This window comes from Bactrocera latifrons, unplaced genomic scaffold, assembly GCF_001853355.1.
Source record: "Bactrocera latifrons isolate USDA-ARS-PBARC rearing strain unplaced genomic scaffold, ASM185335v1 scaffold_44, whole genome shotgun sequence".
In the NCBI taxonomy this organism is placed as follows: Eukaryota; Metazoa; Arthropoda; class Insecta; order Diptera; family Tephritidae; genus Bactrocera; species Bactrocera latifrons.
The window spans coordinates 428,619-446,632 of NW_017537090.1; the positions used below are offsets into that span (position 1 = coordinate 428,619).

The following is an 18,014-nucleotide window of genomic DNA, read 5'->3' on the forward strand; positions in this document are numbered from 1 at the left end:
CATATGTAATTATCGGCCTCACTATCATGGTGTACAACCACCTGATGATCTTTGGCTTACAGCCCCAGGATTTACCTGCCAGCCGTCTGCACACCATTAACGCTTTAGTTGCTTTGACCAGCATTTGGTTCACGTGCTGCTTCCACCGCAGGGTAGAATCCAGCGTGAGACCCAGGTACTTAACCTTACCAGTCATCACGATCYCTCTGCCCCCAAGTGTGAGGTTCCTCAAGCCGGGTAGGGACCTTCGCCTTGTGAACGAATACCTCAGTCGATGGAACGATAAGCTATACGAGTTATACGATAATATTGGCATATTTCAGCGAATTAAAATAGCCAGCATAGGTCATGTCGTCCAAATGGGTGAAAACGCCCCAGCTCTGAAAGTATTCGACGTAGTTCTATTCGGTTGGAATGATCAGATGGAAAAGGACCTGGCGGCGCTTGGTATCTTGAATTGGCGTCAAATTGTGAAATAAAAAACGAACGAGCGCTGGTTTTAACTCTGCTATAACAGCGTAAATGGTGTCTATGCCAGTAAAACAGGAGAAGAATGGTTTTAGAAGTGTCAAAGAGGAGCTACAGTTTGTATAAAATATATATTTTCTATAAACTCAAGATCTGGTCCATTTAATCTGAGCGCGTGTACATAATCGAAAACTACCCTAAACATTATACAGTTTGTAACATGGAGACGGAAATCTCGGAGACCGTATTATGAATATTTTAAATGATGACGAGCTATTCAATTTTGCCATGTCCATCTGCCTATCTATACATACACGAAACTAGTTCGGAATTGAAACGAAAATATATCCTTTTATGGACAACTTTTTTACTAGGCAGTATATCTTCATACAGTTTCTTGTCCAAGTCATTGCTATAATCTCCGAATGATGTTGTTAGAGCGAAACGGGATCGGCTGGCCGATTAAGACCAAGTCCTTATTTACTTGTGAATTTTTTTATTTTGGGTAATACCTAGCCAATAAGATGAATTTATATCCTTAGAAGCCTCCGAACAGCCTCTTAGGTGGAAGTATGTTTAAACCAATTTAATTAACGTCAATAATATTGTCCAACAACTAATTAAATATTTAAAATAATTTTCTATTTGGTTGAACTATTTAGCTAATCGCAAATGTTATAGTAATACAATAAGTATTATGTTAATTTCTCAGCGCCATATAAGAGTGAAACGTGCTACTTCTCGTTAGCCAAAAAAATTCAAAAATTAGCAAGCGATATGCTTCAACTGTTCTACACGTGCTAATAAAACAACAAAAAATCGCAAAAATACGCTTCATTATTTGAATTCCTTTGGAAATTTTGTTTAGCAAGTTCGTAAAATTTGGCATTATCTTGTAGGCCGACTGGTATTCTCGCTATTTGGATGAATATTTTAGCCAAATCTATAATTATATGTATGCATACATACCTACAGATAATTAACAGTAAACCGATAAAATTAATTAAAATGACGAGGTTAAGCTGAAAAACCATCACTCTTGCTTAAGTTACTAATCATTTTGCAGCTTACAATGTCACTTCTTAAAACACATTAAACACCAACAGTTTAGAAAACTTATATATAAAAATGAATTGCAGAATGTGTTGCTACAACGCCTGAACCAATTGGCGAATTCTCTTTCTAAATGCTCGTTGAGGTTCAAAGATGGTTTTTACGTCAAGAAAAATTCGAATAATTGCCTTAAAAGCCCTAAAAATAGCCCTTTTCTTTTTCCTATACAAACGAATGAATGTTTGTTTGTTAGTAACGCTAATGCCCGAGAACGGCTAACTAATCTTGATGCAATTTTCAGAGTTTAGAAATACAAAAAAACTGTATGCTTTTCGTGAGGGATAGTCGGAAAATTGAACAATTCCAAAAAGTAACTTTTTCATACAATTTTTTTTTTTTAATTTTTTCCTGCTTTGTTTTTCAATTATTTGAGTCGTTCAAATTTGTCATTTGCTTTCTTTATTCTGGCTATTCGAAAAAAAAAAAAATATTATTGAAAATTATTCAGTGTAAACGTTATGTGTGTTTGACACAAATTGATCAACTACAGATTGAAATTTGTTACGATGCCGCTAATATCGCTCGGCGTTCTTTTTGACGTCAACATACATTGGCAGCTCAAGACACATGACCGAGTACTACAAGGAGGCGATGGCGTACGTGCGGAATTATGGATCCCGGTCAATCAGCAAGCGATAGTCGCGATGCCACAGCACGCCTTTTCAACAGTTGCGATGATTGATGGACTTTATCTTGAAGCAACGTATATGTGGTGCTGTTAGATGCTAGAATTCTTCTGTTGAGTGGCAAAAGAGAGGTTTGCACACATTTTTCTTTGGATGGTGCATGGTAGTTACAGCAGATCAAATTGAATAAATCATTTCTGCGGAAATGCTGATCCAGAGAAAGATCCAGTATTATACGAACACCATAATCCCACTTCGGTTTGTAGGTCCACCAGATAACAATGGCAGAACATTCAGCATTCAACTTAGAGGAGTGAGTATCGAAGTTGACAACAATATTGTCTAATTCACATTAAAAACTCATATCAATGTTGAATATTGCAGTTTGGTGAAATCGATAAAATACGTTTGTAAGTACGTCACCAAAGGAAGCCACATGGCGGTTATTGGCCTTGAGCAATACGATCGATGCGTGAACTGCAATAAAACGTTTTGTAAGATATTTATTTTTGCAATTTCTGAGCGTTTTCTGACTGTTGTGCCTCTCGTAGTTAATTTGAAGAATGGTGTATTTTAACCCAGAGAATACAGTTCAGGCAGTGAAAACACGGCTAGCAATAAAATTAGCATTGACGAGTTTTTCTCAACTTTCGTCAGTGAGAAATGCCTTGATATTATACTTGGAATGCATCGTCGATGAACAGATGTGTTCCCTACTAATGCATTAGAACGAATTAACGGCGATTGCTTCTACCTAAATTCATTTAAGTTATTGCATACTGTGAATGGTACGGTGAGTGCAATTTTTGGAGAAGCAAGCCATCAATTACAATTGCTGGAACATGATAATCACTGGAATCAAACAATGGTCGATACGATTCGATAGCTACTTCGAATGCAAATGAAGTTCGCATACTTTTCGCGATGATCATTTTGACATATCAGCCTTCAAATCCGCGTCAATTATGGGATACGAACAAAAGTGACATTGCCGAAGACATTTTACATCGTCTTCATTAAAAATTGGAAATGAGCATATTCTGGTTGATACTTCCAGTGGTTTGACAATAATTTCACCCGCCTTTTGTCAATTCACTTCAAGGAAAGATGAACGCATCACGAATGTTTATCCGAACATTAGCAAATTATCGTAACTGCGATTGTTTGAGAGCACACGCAATTTTAGCTTCCAAAATACCGATGTTAATGACTTAAACTGGAAGATTCAAAGTCAAAGGGAGACTTGCGCTCATACAAACCGATCGATTGTCTTAACACTGAAGACGACGCCGTGAATTATCCAGTGGATTTTCTAAATTCTTTGGAGAGGCTTGGTATGCCACCGCATCATTTGCGTATCAAAGTTGGATCATTCGTTATTATGTTTCGAAATTTGCATGCGCCGAAATTGTGTAATGGAGCCCGATTGATTATGATGCACATATCGAATACAATGGGCAGAAAGCTTAATTCTACGAATTCCTTTGAGTTATAACAATTTGACATTTCAGTTTAAACGTTTTCCGTTTCCATTTAAAATTGCATTTCAGATGACAATCAACAGGACACAAGGATAGTCGCATAGTGTGTGGCATAAATTTGGGAATGCTATGTTTTTCACACGGCCCGATATACGTGGCATGCTCACGAGTTAGAAAACCATCTCTTCTACACACCGGAACAGAAACCAAAAAACGTTGTTTATCAAGCTGCGTTACATTGAAAAGCAAAAATAAAATGATATATTTAAATTACTTTTCTTTTCAAAACAGATAATTTCACGCAGGATAACGGCTGAGAGGTCAGCTGGTGTTTCAATAAAAATGTTGCTGGAGAAAAATAACTTCTGGAATGATTATGTACTCTTGAGAATGCTCGAAAAGGTTACACGTGGTAAGAACATACTCAGTATCAAAAACAGAACCTAATGCTACTTTACACATAGCACCCGTGGATATTGCCGACAGGTGCATTGCTACGAAGACCTCTTTAAGGCTCAGGGAAGCTGAATACATAAAGGGGTCCAACCAGGGTTATGCTAAAATTCTATTTTCCTTCAACTGCATTCCTAAAAACTTTTACCACTACATCGCAGAGTTACTCCTGCAATCCTGGTAGCTGATTTTCCGCTCACATTCCGTTGAAGGATATGTTGACGGGAAAAGTCGCTGGAGGAGACTCGCACACTTCTTTTTCATAGATGGGTCGAAGAATGGAGGGAAAGTTGGAGGGGAATCTTCTGTAAGTGGCTCTACGCCAATCCTAGCTTAGGGGAAGGTTGGAAGGGAATCTACTATAAGTAAGTTTTCCGACAAGCTTTGCTTAGATTGAATGTTGGAGGTTTTCAAGCAGAAGTGGATGCTGCCTTACTGTTCCTAAGTGCAGCTCTTTCAGTGGGTTGAGCATTCACGCCGATGGCGCTTTTCGCTCTATACTAGCGTTGAGCTCAAGTCAAGTAGTCAATGATTTTTTTTCAGACTCGTTTGGGTGCCTGGTCCTAGCGAAAACGCTGGAAACTGCAAAGCCAATGAGCAAGGAAGAAGACCGAGTTGGAACTCCATTGGAATCTTTCGTTTTAGCACTGAACCGTGAACCTCGATATACATACTTTTGACATGGGGTAAAATATAGTATTACACTTTACATGGTAGGAATTTTTACAGGACATTGTCCAGTACGCATTCATGCTGTAAGACTAAATCCAAAATTCGAATGCAAGAAGATGAGATGGAAACATACAGACACTTTCTCGTACATTGTTGGCAGTCATACCTTCGGCCAACCGGTTAATTGATTCCTGAGGCTTCTTAAAAAGTTTAAATTCTATCTTACCTAAGGCCAATTTATGTATGTAAGTACATTGCTATTTTCATGAAAGCAGTCGAAATAATACCTGTTGCTAGGACTTGTCTCGATAATTATAAATGTGACCACGTGACCGCGTTGAATCCTTGGAATAACATTTTTGCGTCTTTGGAAGTTTTTACGCAGATTTTCTTGTTTTGCTTATTTAAAAATTTTCAAATGAAGAGTCAATAGTGAGTTTTTCATCTGTAAAAGGGAAAATTAGTGGACCTTGACAGTGTGTCACTGCAGAAGTCGTTTGAATAAATTGAGCCTAATTTACTTCCAGCGCATTGTCCAAAAATGATCAGTTGCTCCTCTCGAATGAGTGCTGACATTGATGATATTGACGTGGATTTCTACGAATGCGTTCGCGATCATTTTTTGGCTGAATTGGTTCGAACAGCAAGAGGAGAAGCACTTCTATTCGTATCATCAACAGTGGGCGTTAATGCAAAGGGCCAATAAGGTGGTGAAAATAGATTATCGAAATATTAACTTTGCCCTTTTGCCCCACTTATCTAAAGCAACCATCACAATACAATTTTCTTCAACTTCCCACTAAATTGTTTGTAATCGAAAGCAAACACTGCACTGATTATTATTCAATTGACACCACATACAATTTCAAATAATTTATTATAAATATTTTTTAGTACATTGAGTGTATAGATTAATATGAGCAAATGTAGTTCGAGTAAAGATTTCGAAAGTGAAAAGGGCTTTTACAGCATTTATTATTATATAGCTATAGATATAGTTCGAAAGTAGCAAACTTTAATATGAATAGTTGTGAAATATGAAATATGAAAACAACGAATTTTATTAGGGAAGAGTGAAAATATTTAAAAACTGTTCCGAATCCTAAAAGGTTTAAGATTTTTTAACCACATTTGTTGAGCACCTCCTATCACAGTACGAAAATTGGTTAAATCGGATGATAAGCCCATCCACGTTTTGTTTAAGACACATTAAATTTTACATGTAAAACGGCACAAGTAAGCTTCATAGAAACCAATATCAAAATTGGACAACTGGTCTTGTCTCTCCATCGTTAGGTGAGAATATATGTCTCCGGAACTAGAAGATTAATTTCTACCGAATTCAGTTAGTAGTTACATTAAGAAAGAGTGTGAAATCAGAAAACAAACACGCCTACTTCCCAAAGTTCACAATTTTAAACTCTACATGATCCTTTTACTTTACATTATCGAAATCAAGTACCGAGAAAGATATGTGAAGAAAAGTCTCTAAAAACAGTGTCTATGTAGCATGGCATCTTATGTCTAAAAATTGTAGAAGTCGGACTATAACATTTCAAGCCCTATGGGTTATGTTGACTTCAGTGCAATTAATTGATATTTAATTTGAAACTTTTGCACATTTCTTTAAAATCTTTTGATGTTAATAGTGTGACCTTTTGCTAGATTTTTGAACTCCAGGTTGACTTTATTCCATATACATATGTATATCGATCAATATGTGGTTTCTGTTAAGGGGTTACATGGGTTTTAAAAAAACGAATATTTTTATTGTCTTATTGAAGATACAGACTTGAGAACTTGGGCACGTTTTTTGTTTCGTTTTTCGTTTCGTTTCCACGTTTGAAGTCGGTTGACAAGATTTCACGAGAACTACTCAACCGGTCTTCATGAAATTTTACACAGGTCTTTGAAATATAATTCTTAAAGACTTGAATATTCATTTTTTGTAAAAATAAGGGTTTATAAAACACGTATTTTTTTACTTTAGATGATCCTGTAAAGAGTTATTCTGCCTACACGGGCGCATAATTTTTCAGAGGGGTCTCCGAAAATGGCGTCTCTTTCTAATAAAAATAGTATATCATTTTGTCATCAAAAGGGGTGAATACTTCTCCTAGCCTCCATATTCCTATTATACGAACTTTTAAACATTAGGTTGAATCATCTCACTGCAATGAGGTTAATATTATATCTAGAAGAAGAGCAGTAGTGTAGTAATTAATATATCATCTCTACTCGTATTATAAATTTATAACATATGGTTATAATTATTTTACATTTTAGTCGAATAAGGGATCTTAAATACTTTCGCAACATTTTTTATTTAATTTAATGTTTAGTCAACACCTGAGAATATAACACCGCCTTTAAGCCTAGGGAGTAAAAAAATGTCAGCTACATCCTAATTTATCCTTTCCTTATTTTTATACCCTGAACAGGGTATATTAAGTTTGTCACGAAGTTTGTAATACCCAGAAGGAAGGGTCGGATACCCTATAAAGTATATATAATATTATATATAAATGATCAGTATGTCGAGCTGAGTCGATTTAGCCATGTCCGTCTATCTGTCTGTCTGTATATATACGAACTAGTCCCTCAGTTTTTAAGATATCATTTTGAAATTTTGCAAACGCCATTTTCTCTTCAAGAAGCTGCTCATTTGTCGGAACTGCCGATATCGGACCACTATAACGTGTATAGCTGCCATACAAACTGATTGATCGGAATCAAGGGCTGGTATGGAAAACTTCCTCATTTGACGATATAGTATCTTCACGAAATTGGGTATGAGTTATTGTTTGTAGAAATAATGTAATATCAGCAGAAATTGTTCAGATCGGCTCACTATAGCATATAGCTGCCATACAAGCCGAACGATCGGAATCAAGGGCTGGTATGGAAAACTTTCGCATTTGGCGTCGTATCGTCACGAAATTTGGCATGGATTACTGCTTAAGGTAACAATATAATCTCCAAAAAAATTGTTTAGATCGGATTACTATAGCATATAGCTTCCATACAAACTGAACACATAGTTACTAACAGAAATGCACCCGTGAAGGGTATTTAGCTTCGGTGCAATCGAAGTTAACGATTTTTCTTGTTTTAGATATGGATAAGAAATTCCAAACTAGTTTTATACATAATTTCGCTAATTATTAGCATTATGGACATTCTTAGACGCCAGAAAATAAATTGCGCAATGTCCAATGCTCACAAGAAACAATACAATTCAGAATATAACACAGCACGACTTAGAAATATGCAATAAATTATGATAAAGTGAATAAGTTACGAGTCCCAAATTGATGTTCCCGTTCATGCTATTATCTTTAATAGTTGCACACAAGAGTCTCAACTGTACAAAAGCTGCTCTATAAATTTGACAATTTTGTTCAATAATAAAATGGGTTATTGCATAAATTCACATGCATAAAATATATGTGTATGTATGTCGTAGCAAGTAAATCAGATGATCCAGTTTCTTCTGGAATGAGTGCAATACTTAATTACTTATTTTGAAGATAATTACCAACAACTGAGACGATTTATGGATTTACTTTCATTTTCAACTCGTAAAACTCCTGGTTTTTTGTCTTACAACTTTTTATTTATATACGAGAGTGTATTAAAATGTAGACGCTTTTGCGCAAGTCTTTTTGTTTGTTGTGAAGATATATCTTTAGTAAATGATCAACAGTGAGATTTATAAAGCAGATTTGCACGTTCAAGAATTTCAGTTACTCTGCACAACAATTCGATGCTATTCCATAATAGAGCTTACTTACTTAACAAACACAAGCACATGATATAATATATCTAGATAATATAGTATTGTTCAAAATAAACGCAATTAATGCAGACAGATTGATACAAATTACTTGGTTCTCGCATTTGTTTCAAATACATGCCAACTAAAAGCGTCTGTAGTTATTTGGGAAAAGTACAAAGTAAAATATATTTCATTTTGAAAAGACGAGTATGGAGTATTATATGCAATCTTAAGAAAAAAATTAGATTATCATAATACTTTTATGATCGGATTGTATGTTGTGCGGGTTCTGAAGGTTATTTTTGTAATGTAAATAAATCTATATAAATAAAATATATAAATTCAAGTTTATAAGGATAAGAGTAAAGTTAAGGCTGTTGAAAAGTTTTGATAGTTTCGAATTTAGTGGTAGGGTTGGTTTAATGTTGAATATTTTTTGTTATTCCATTTCCTTTTTTACTTAAGTATATATGTATATATGATCGCTAAAAAAATATTTATGCTATATATATATATACATAAGATCAACGAAAGATTTAAATTGCTATTTATGTAGTAAAGTGTTGACAGCGCTAAAAAAACAAATCCACAGCTGACAGTTTAGGATAAGTAAAAATAGTGTATCTTCATTATTGAACTACATTTCAATTATTTCCATCCACTGTCTGGTTGATGATTTTGGGCTTGAGGGACAATGGGCCCATATTTTGTGCAAAATGAGCTAATTTAACACCATTAGATATATTTGCTTGTTGCTATTTAAAATCACAGGTCTGTTGCAACAAACCCACAAGCACGCCTGTTTAAAAAGACGATATTCAACATTGAATGTCAACGAAATTCAGTCACATTTACTGTGTGCAGAAAAGTCAGGGGTAATTTCGTCAAACAAGTGTGGTTGTCTATGGAAAACACTGGAGGTCACTTGTCTGCTGAGTTATTCAATAAATAACTCTGCCCTATGTACCTTATGATGCAACAAAAAAATTACAACCAAAATACTAAAAACTGTGTTTTCTATTTAATTTCATTCTTGCGTTAATTTTGGGAAACCCTTTAGTATTTGAGTTTAAAGCTGTCTTTTATATGAGTGTTGCAAAATAAGGATCATTTTGCTGGTCCTGCTATACCTTCATATCCGACAATTAATATGTATACTACATTCATATCATCGCTGTGGCGTACGTACATATTATCGCTTTCTATAGGGTCTGCCAAAAAAGTGATATTCATCGTTCAGCTGGGCCGACAGCTATAACCACTTCCAGTACGAAACCGTATCGACCTTGAGCCTGAGCGCCAGGTATTTAATTCATTAAGACTGTTGAATACATTAAAGACCTAATAAAAATATAAAAAATTTGAATGGCATAATTTTTTAACCAGTAATACTATTAGATTAGGTTAGGTTGCTATTAGTTGGCAGAAATAAAAAAATATTTCAACTACAAATTCAATTTGTGGCTGGAACTTGCTTATGGTATATTGTTGAAAAACATGCCATTAATTGAACAATAAAAGAACAGTTTAGATCCGTTGAATAATTGACTAATTGTAACGCCTACATTTCGGCTTAAGCCGCAAGTTTTTGTTACTTTAAGCGGGCATAAAGGGAATATCTGGAGATAAATTAATAAAATAAAAACTAACTTTTCATGTCAATGTACGCGAGTATTAGCTGCTGCTTGTGCAGGCCAAAAAAGAAGGAGAATTTTGCAACTATTTAACATAATGACAAAGGAGTGTGTAGTTTAATAACACATTATGGTTTTTCGTCATTCCTTTAATTATGGTATTTCGATTTCGCGCTCATCTAGCACTTCTCTCCTTCAGCACTGCTAACACGATTACGTGGGTCATTTTACATTCATTTATTGTCAATTAAATGCTAATTGGCCAATTAGTTTCGGATTTGGAAGTAGTTAAAAGTTTGATTGCTTGGCAAACTGAGGATCATTGGAAGTTATTTTCATGATATTGGGAGAATTTTTAGGCACGGTATGAAGTTTTCAATATTTCAAAAATTTGTGTTTACATACTATTACGCAAATATATAAGTTGAAGTATATAACATATACACGATTTTATTTCTCTAGGTTTCCTTTTAGAATTCGCTGAAATTTCCAGCACCACTGTACGTACTAATATAAATAATGGCTTAGCGCAAACACTTGTTTGTGAACTCTTAACCATCATCTGTGTGATACACACTCACACACTTGTTTTTATGTAGTTACCTATAAATAAGCGAATCATAAATTAATCATAATAACGCTTGCCACCGCAATAAATTGATAACCATCAAATGTCAGTTGCTAAGAAGCAGCCCCACTAATCTTTATTAGTTAATACTCTGAAATTTATTTAATTTTTTTATATTTGTACAAGTTTTACTTTTAATTTTTGAAACTAAAATGTCATAGAATTGTCTGTTAGCTTTAGATGTGATATGTGAGTTGTTGAAATGTTGCTTGAGCTGCGTATGTGTAAGTCCAAAGGCGCTTCGCTGTACATCTGAGACGGGATTAAGGCTTCTTGAACGCCTTTGAAACTGAAAAGCGAACAATTAATTTTTCTTAAAATTATTTACAGACATGCTCTATAAGTATATTAGCTCAATCGCTTTTAGGCCTTTCATGATTTTTTGTCTAATGGCATTTTCATGTGAAGAAGTTGTTGATTGAATATCGCAGCGTAACTCGTCACCGGTAAATCCACTGTCTATGTATGCAAACAATATCACGTACATCTACATACATATATACATAAGTACAAACAAACATATGCACACACATATATGCGCACAGCATCTTCGGTTAAGGCGTTAAATTCGATATTAAAAGCTTGAGAGCGACTTTTAATGAGTTCAGTTTTCAGCGATTTTTAATTTGTAAATTTTTCATAACAATTGTTTTTGATTTTTTGCTCGTTTTTAATCATTTCCAACTATTTCAAAAATAAACACATACATTCGCCTTCATATTTATTTGCTTTTATTATTATTATTATGTTTTTTTTTTGACGTCAGCTTCATCTAGCGCGCTTTTGCCAATCGCTTGCTAGTGAGGAAGCTATGTATATACAGCTTTGGGTGTATTGTTGTTGTAGCTTTTGCTAGTACTTTGGCGCTGCTTAAGTTGGGCCATGCTCTTTGCCTAACATATTGGGGCTAAGACATTAGCTTGTTTAGCTAGTTTCATATAAAAAGCATTGGCTGCAGTGAATCCGTCAACAGTTAGCAAACGCTTTACAATACTTCAACATGTTCAAGATTGTGAGTAAACATTTGGTTTCGCTAGAAAAGAATTACCGAAGTTTGAATTAATTTGAATTATTTTGAAAAAAAAAATGTGCTCTTATGCCTGTGCAAGTGTTCGTAGTCAATAAAACGAGTGAAAATTAATAGATAGTGAAGTTGGAATTATCCTGTTTATACTGTGGAAAAAATATTTTCTTTTGTGAAAAAATAAATAAAAATAAGTTAAAAAATTATAAAGTCAAAATATTGTAAAAAATTCCATAAAAAATGTTTGTTTAAGAAAACTCATAAACAAATTAAAATCTTGATTAGCAAAAAAGTAATTTTATATTTTATGAAAAATTATAATTTTCTTACTAATTTTATAATTTAAAATTTTTTCAAATTATTAAAAAATTTGTATTATTATTTATTTTTTTTTTAAGAAATCGTTCAAAAAATGATTTTATTCATAAATTTTTAACAATTAAATTTTATGATTAGCAACGTTAAGGTTTTAGAAAGTTAAAATGTTTTAAATTTATTATTATTTTTAATGTTAATGTATCTAAAATACCTAATAGATATTCAGCACCAATTAATAGTTTTGGTTGTTTCATAATCAAAAACAAATATATATTACAATTTCAAAAAAATTTATAATTTTGCGCGATTTCGATAATATCATATTAGAATTTTTTCACTTTCATATTTAAATTAGCAGTTTTAACGAACATTCTAACACTTGTCTGATACTACACTGAGAAAAATCAAGTCGAAAAAAACCAAAAAAAAAAGATCAAATAAATCCGAGTTATGTTATTTCGTCAGATAATATCTGCTAACAAAATTGGTATTTATAATTTTATATAATGCGACTAAACATTCAGCTAAAACACTAATTAAATTGAAAACTTCTTCAGTATGCCATTTTATAACCTCCAACAAGAAAAACTTCAGCGATTACTTTACAGTTTATGCAAAACAAAAACGGAATTCAAATTAAAAGAAAAGACAATTAACTCGTAATTTTTATCAGTGTAAGAAACAAGTTCAGTATATATTTCGAAAGTAGTATTTGCTATTGAAACTCCATAAATTAGCAGAGTCGGAGTTAAAGCATTAAATAACTCGACTTCTGTTGTTAATGAAATGATAATTAATCATGTGACACTTGTACCGATTTCCAGCCATCTTTATTGACAACATTCGAAGATGAAAAATTATAGACACATGTGTGTTTAAAACAATGAATTGAAAATATATTTCTTATTATAAGAAGAATAATCTCTCAAAATGAACTTTACTTTGGAATTCACAACAGCTCGTTAACTTTTTATTAGGATCATACTTTTTACATAGGCATAGGCATAGGCTCTATTTCGCCAACGTTTAGAATTTCATTAATATTTCATTAAAAAATACTTGCAAAGTCTTTTCAAATATTTTAGTTGAAGTGAGGCCAAGACAAATAATTCTAATTTTATATTTTATTTTTTTATTATTTTGAAATTTTCAATTTTATTCTAAGAGAAAGACAAATAATGATAAAAACCAGAAAAAGCTATCAGTCAAGTGAAAAGAATGATTTTTGTTAAAGAAATGAATGCAAATAGTAGTTTGAGCAACCTCCTAGTACTTAAGAGTTAAAAAAGATAATGCTTGTACTCTCTTCACACTAAAATAGACACAATCTTTTCACGTTGTGTTTGGTATGAAATTAATGAGCCTTAAAAGAATGACAGCTTTTCGAAGCAAATAACTATTTCTAATTAAAACTTTGCATAAATATCATCATAGCATTCATTGATCCTATTTTTGTTTTTGTTTTATTTTGATAGAGAGCCCTTTTAATTTGGAAACGAGTTTTGTTATCTACAAAATAAGATTTTTCACACTCACAATAAAATTCCAAAATAATACAAATTCTATTATTTACTTTAATTAGACCCAATTTATACTTTTTAATCACTATTTTCACCGCTCAATTTATTAACGCGCTTAAACACTCTTTCACTTGCAGCTGCTCCTTACCGCACTCGTAGCCTATGCCTGCGCCGATAACATCGACAAAGATGCGCAAGTGTTGAGCTTCAAGAACGACGTCGCCGATCCGGAAGGTAACTACGCGTACGCCTTCGAAACAAGCAATGGTATACAGCAACAGGAAGCTGGCAACACAGTCGGTGTAGTCGGTCAATACGAATATGTGTCACCGGAAGGCGAGAAAATCTCCATTAGCTACACAGCCGATGAGAATGGTTTCCAACCCAGCGGCGCACATTTGCCCACACCACCACCAATCCCAGAAGCTATCGTGCGCGCTTTGGAATACATTGCAGCACATCCCGCCGCCCCATAAGCCGGCTGGTGGAAGTTAGTGTGAGAGTGAGAGAGAGAGAGAGTGCTGTCTCTTATACACATCTAGATGTGTATAAGAGACAGAAGCTATCGTGCGCGCTTTGGAATACATTGCAGCACATCCCGCCGCCCCATAAGCCGGCTGGTGGAAGTTAGTGTGAGAGTGAGAGAGAGAGAGAGTGAGCGGAAGAGAGAGCGAATAGCGCTATAAATACACTACACGAAATGAGCGAACTGCCGTTAATCAAATGCAGTCTTATAAAGTGAAGTGAAGATTAGATTAGTATGTAGATATGGCCAAGTTGGAAGCTAAATTGCAATGCTGAATTATTTAATAAATCTAAATAATAGTTACCTAGTCAATCTAGTTTTCTGAAGCGCAGCAATTGAATGCACTTTCCGAGCTGCCCTGTTGCTACACTACTACCTTTTTACATACTCTATCTAGTGGGGTTCTGTATATATATGTATATATATATATATATACACACCTCTGTCTGTATTTGTATGTAGGTGAAGAGCCATTATTTCATAACAGTAAATTTCAATATTCATATGTACTATTAATTAAATAGCAAAGAGACATTGACGAAGCGCTAAAACGTGTTTAATTTAAGCGAGTTTCACATACCAACATATATATACACACACACACATACACATACATACATACATAAATACATTAAAACTTACGTACATATGCATACACAAATAAATATACAAACATATCTCTATTGTATTAAAGACATCATATCTAGAATAAATTGCAACAAAGTTTTCCTCACAGAAAATGGAAATATAAAAACTTTAACTAAACGTGTACTTTATTAGAATGGATATATGTATGTGTACACACATATATACATTAGGGTGTCAATTACTTACGAAGTTGATTTTGTAATGCAAAGTCAAATATAAGCATCCGTTTTTTGCGCTGATAAGGGACCCACGTAAACCAAGCGCTTGATTTTCAATTTATATACCTTGTGATGTTTTGATTAAAAAAAATCTAGTATGTCCAAAAAAATAAATATGCAAAAAAGATACAACTTTTCCGTTCTACAAAAGAGGTCTTAAAGACCTTAAAGTGCCTTATACGGGCTAATTTTGTGTTGCTCATACGCCATGGTACTGTATGAATTCTCATCACATTTATTGCACTTTAACTGCGTATAACTTCTAAGGAAATGTTACGATAATTATGTTTTTTACAAAAAAAAAAAATAATTACGATTGATTTTAATAAAGGAACTCATGTTATAAGCGTAGCAAAAAATTTTATTTGGGCCCCATTTAAATTGAAAAAAAAACTTATTTACGTTGGATCCATTTTTAGGGCAAAACTGAGCTTTAAGTTGCGTTTGCGAAACAAAAAATTAACTTAAGAAAGAATGGACACCCTAATAAACATAAACATAACCTGCATATATAGTAGCATCACGCATATTATATGCCTGGGAAGCGTGTAGTGCGGTATGGCGCTGTGAACTTTCAGCTTTGTCGCGATGAGCTCTGAGAACAGGTGAACACTGGCGACATAATCATATATTTAAGTAACGGTAAGTGAAAATCACACAATGGCGACAAATGGCGAACTCATCGCAACCATAAAATTGTGAAACAGCTAAACATTGAATAAGTTTAATATGCAAATGGTATTCAAGCGAGTTCTGCAAAGCTACATAAAAAATGTTCAGCAGAACATAGAAAAGCGCTAAATATTGAAAGGCACGCATTTCATGTGAATTGATAGCACTGAAATCAGTAAACAAATTGAATAAACTAAAAAAGCAAATAACAGACTTAATTTTTTTGAAATACCAAAGAATTTTTAAACGCCAATATTATGAACAATTGGAATAATGACAACATACATATGTATGAAGATGACATGTGCTGTAGATGCTAAATCAGCGAAGTACGAAACAATTTTAGACGACCGGCTCTGTAGAGTGTCAGAATAAATGTGTCTATTTAATTTTACATATCTTCTTTTTCTTAAATAAATGTATCTTCTTATCTACCAGAATATCTTCACACCATCTGTGTTTGCTGTTGTTCTTGGGTTAGCATGGGATGTAACTCGCGCGCCGTTCTACAGGCTAGTTTACTGAAGCTATAATATTCTTCAGGTTGTAAGGACTTAATAGCGATCGTTCACTTTTTATGACAGCCATACGCTTATTGTAAAGGGAAGTCAGTGGATGGAGGCTGTCGGGTGATTGCCTACACAGACTACATTGCACTTATGGACTCATTCAGGTTAGGAGAGCACACAATGCATCGATTGCCTTATACAGTTGTAGAGAAGCCATTGACAAAAGGTGGGGTCTCTTACCGAAAAAGGATTATCTGTCTCTACGACACTATAGTGAATCCCATTATGTTCTCTAGAGTATTTATGTGGTGGACGGCTCTAGAAAAACCACACTTGCAAAGAAGCTCGAGAGCGTTCAACGAGCGGTGGTGCGCTAAGGTCTTCATACTCCAACCATGGCAGTTAACGCTATCTTGCAAATACTGCCCGTAGACACCGTCGGAAGATGTGTGGCTGCGGAAATTGCTATCAGACTCAGAGAATCTGGGTTCTTAAAAAAACACGTATCTGATCACTCCGAAACCGAACTCTGTCGTGTCCTTCAATGCTCAAATACCGACGAGCGGTACGTTGGTGGAAGGGTTTACTGTTACGAGCTCTCTATCAACTCCAGCTTCAGACTTCCTGAAAATTGTAGTGTTTTCCACGCCGAGGTTGCAGCCATTAAAGTAACAGTAGATCTACTGTTTCGGAGTGCGACCTCCTCCAGAGAAGGGACCATTCACAAAGATAGCAGAGCGGTGTTACTAGCCTAGAAGTCTTTAGCAGTGCGTTCAGGGTTGGTCGAGGAGTGCCTAACCTCGCTACCAATAGCACCGAGGTCTTTGTAATAAAACTGGTGTCGGTGCCAGCCATAGCGGAATCACAGCAAATTTCAAAGCAGATGAGCTAGCAAGGAAAGGCAGCCTAAAAATGCTATCGGTAGAATGGAAGCGGGTCGGAGCTCTAGTATCCTATTGTGTTCTACTACTGTATAACTTGGCTTCGCGGAAGCTTGATCAGAAAATAGAAATCAGAATAGATAGAAAATCTTTTTGAACCAAGATCAATCGAAAGAGATCTAGTGATTTCTTTGCCCTCAGAAAGGCTAGCCTCTCCCTAGTTGTGATGTCTTTAATAGGCCACAGCCTTTATGACGTCCATGATGTAGGGTTGAGAATCCTACCGGATTCCATCGGCAGAAGTATGGAAGACGATGAGGTGGAAACAACTCAGCATTTAATTCTTGACTGTCCCGCATTTGAGAGGTCAAGACTTGGGAGAGCATACCTTCAGACATCCCACCAAACTGTCGGTAGTAGAAATTAAACGCTTGTGTAAATTTTTTGGCCACTAAGAGTTTCATTAATTTATAAGTTCGAACACAGGAGTTCTTCTTCTATTCCTTCCGATCTGAACAATTTCTTCGAAAATTGTGACATTGCCTTAGGTGACAACCCATACGGAATTTCGTGAAGATATCTCGTAAAATTAAAAGTTGATTCCGATAGTTCAGTTTGTGTGGCTGCTATATTATATAGTGGTTCGATATATGAAAAAAGTGGATTTTTTGAAACTGTCATATGGGACGACCCCCTTAAAACTATTTGACACTATAAACGACGCTCCTTATTGCAATATTCCGAATAAATTAAGTTTTTTAGCTTAATTTGGGACTTAGTTATAGTTAGTACTTCCTGGTAAGAGAGTTATGTAGACGATTTCGTCCATCTGTAGTACCAACACG

General features: G+C 34.7%; 1 protein-coding gene across 2 annotated transcripts; it reads left to right on the forward strand.

Moving 5' to 3' along the window:
- The first annotated feature begins 11,776 nt into the window (after positions 1-11,776).
- LOC108972964 (pupal cuticle protein Edg-78E-like) lies at positions 11,777-15,001 on the forward strand. 2 transcript variants are annotated; one of them, XM_018939934.1, is made up of 3 exons: positions 11,777-11,865; positions 13,853-14,199; positions 14,336-15,001. In XM_018939934.1, the coding sequence occupies exons 1-2, from the start codon at positions 11,854-11,856 to the stop codon at positions 14,189-14,191; spliced, it is 351 nt and encodes a 116-aa protein (XP_018795479.1). In that variant the 5' UTR covers positions 11,777-11,853; the 3' UTR covers positions 14,192-14,199; positions 14,336-15,001. The 2 variants fall into 2 exon arrangements, with proteins under 2 accessions (XP_018795479.1, XP_018795478.1); XM_018939933.1 differs by lacking the exon at positions 14,336-15,001 and having other exon boundaries at positions 13,853-14,234.
- Positions 15,002-18,014: the final 3,013 nt, after the last annotated feature.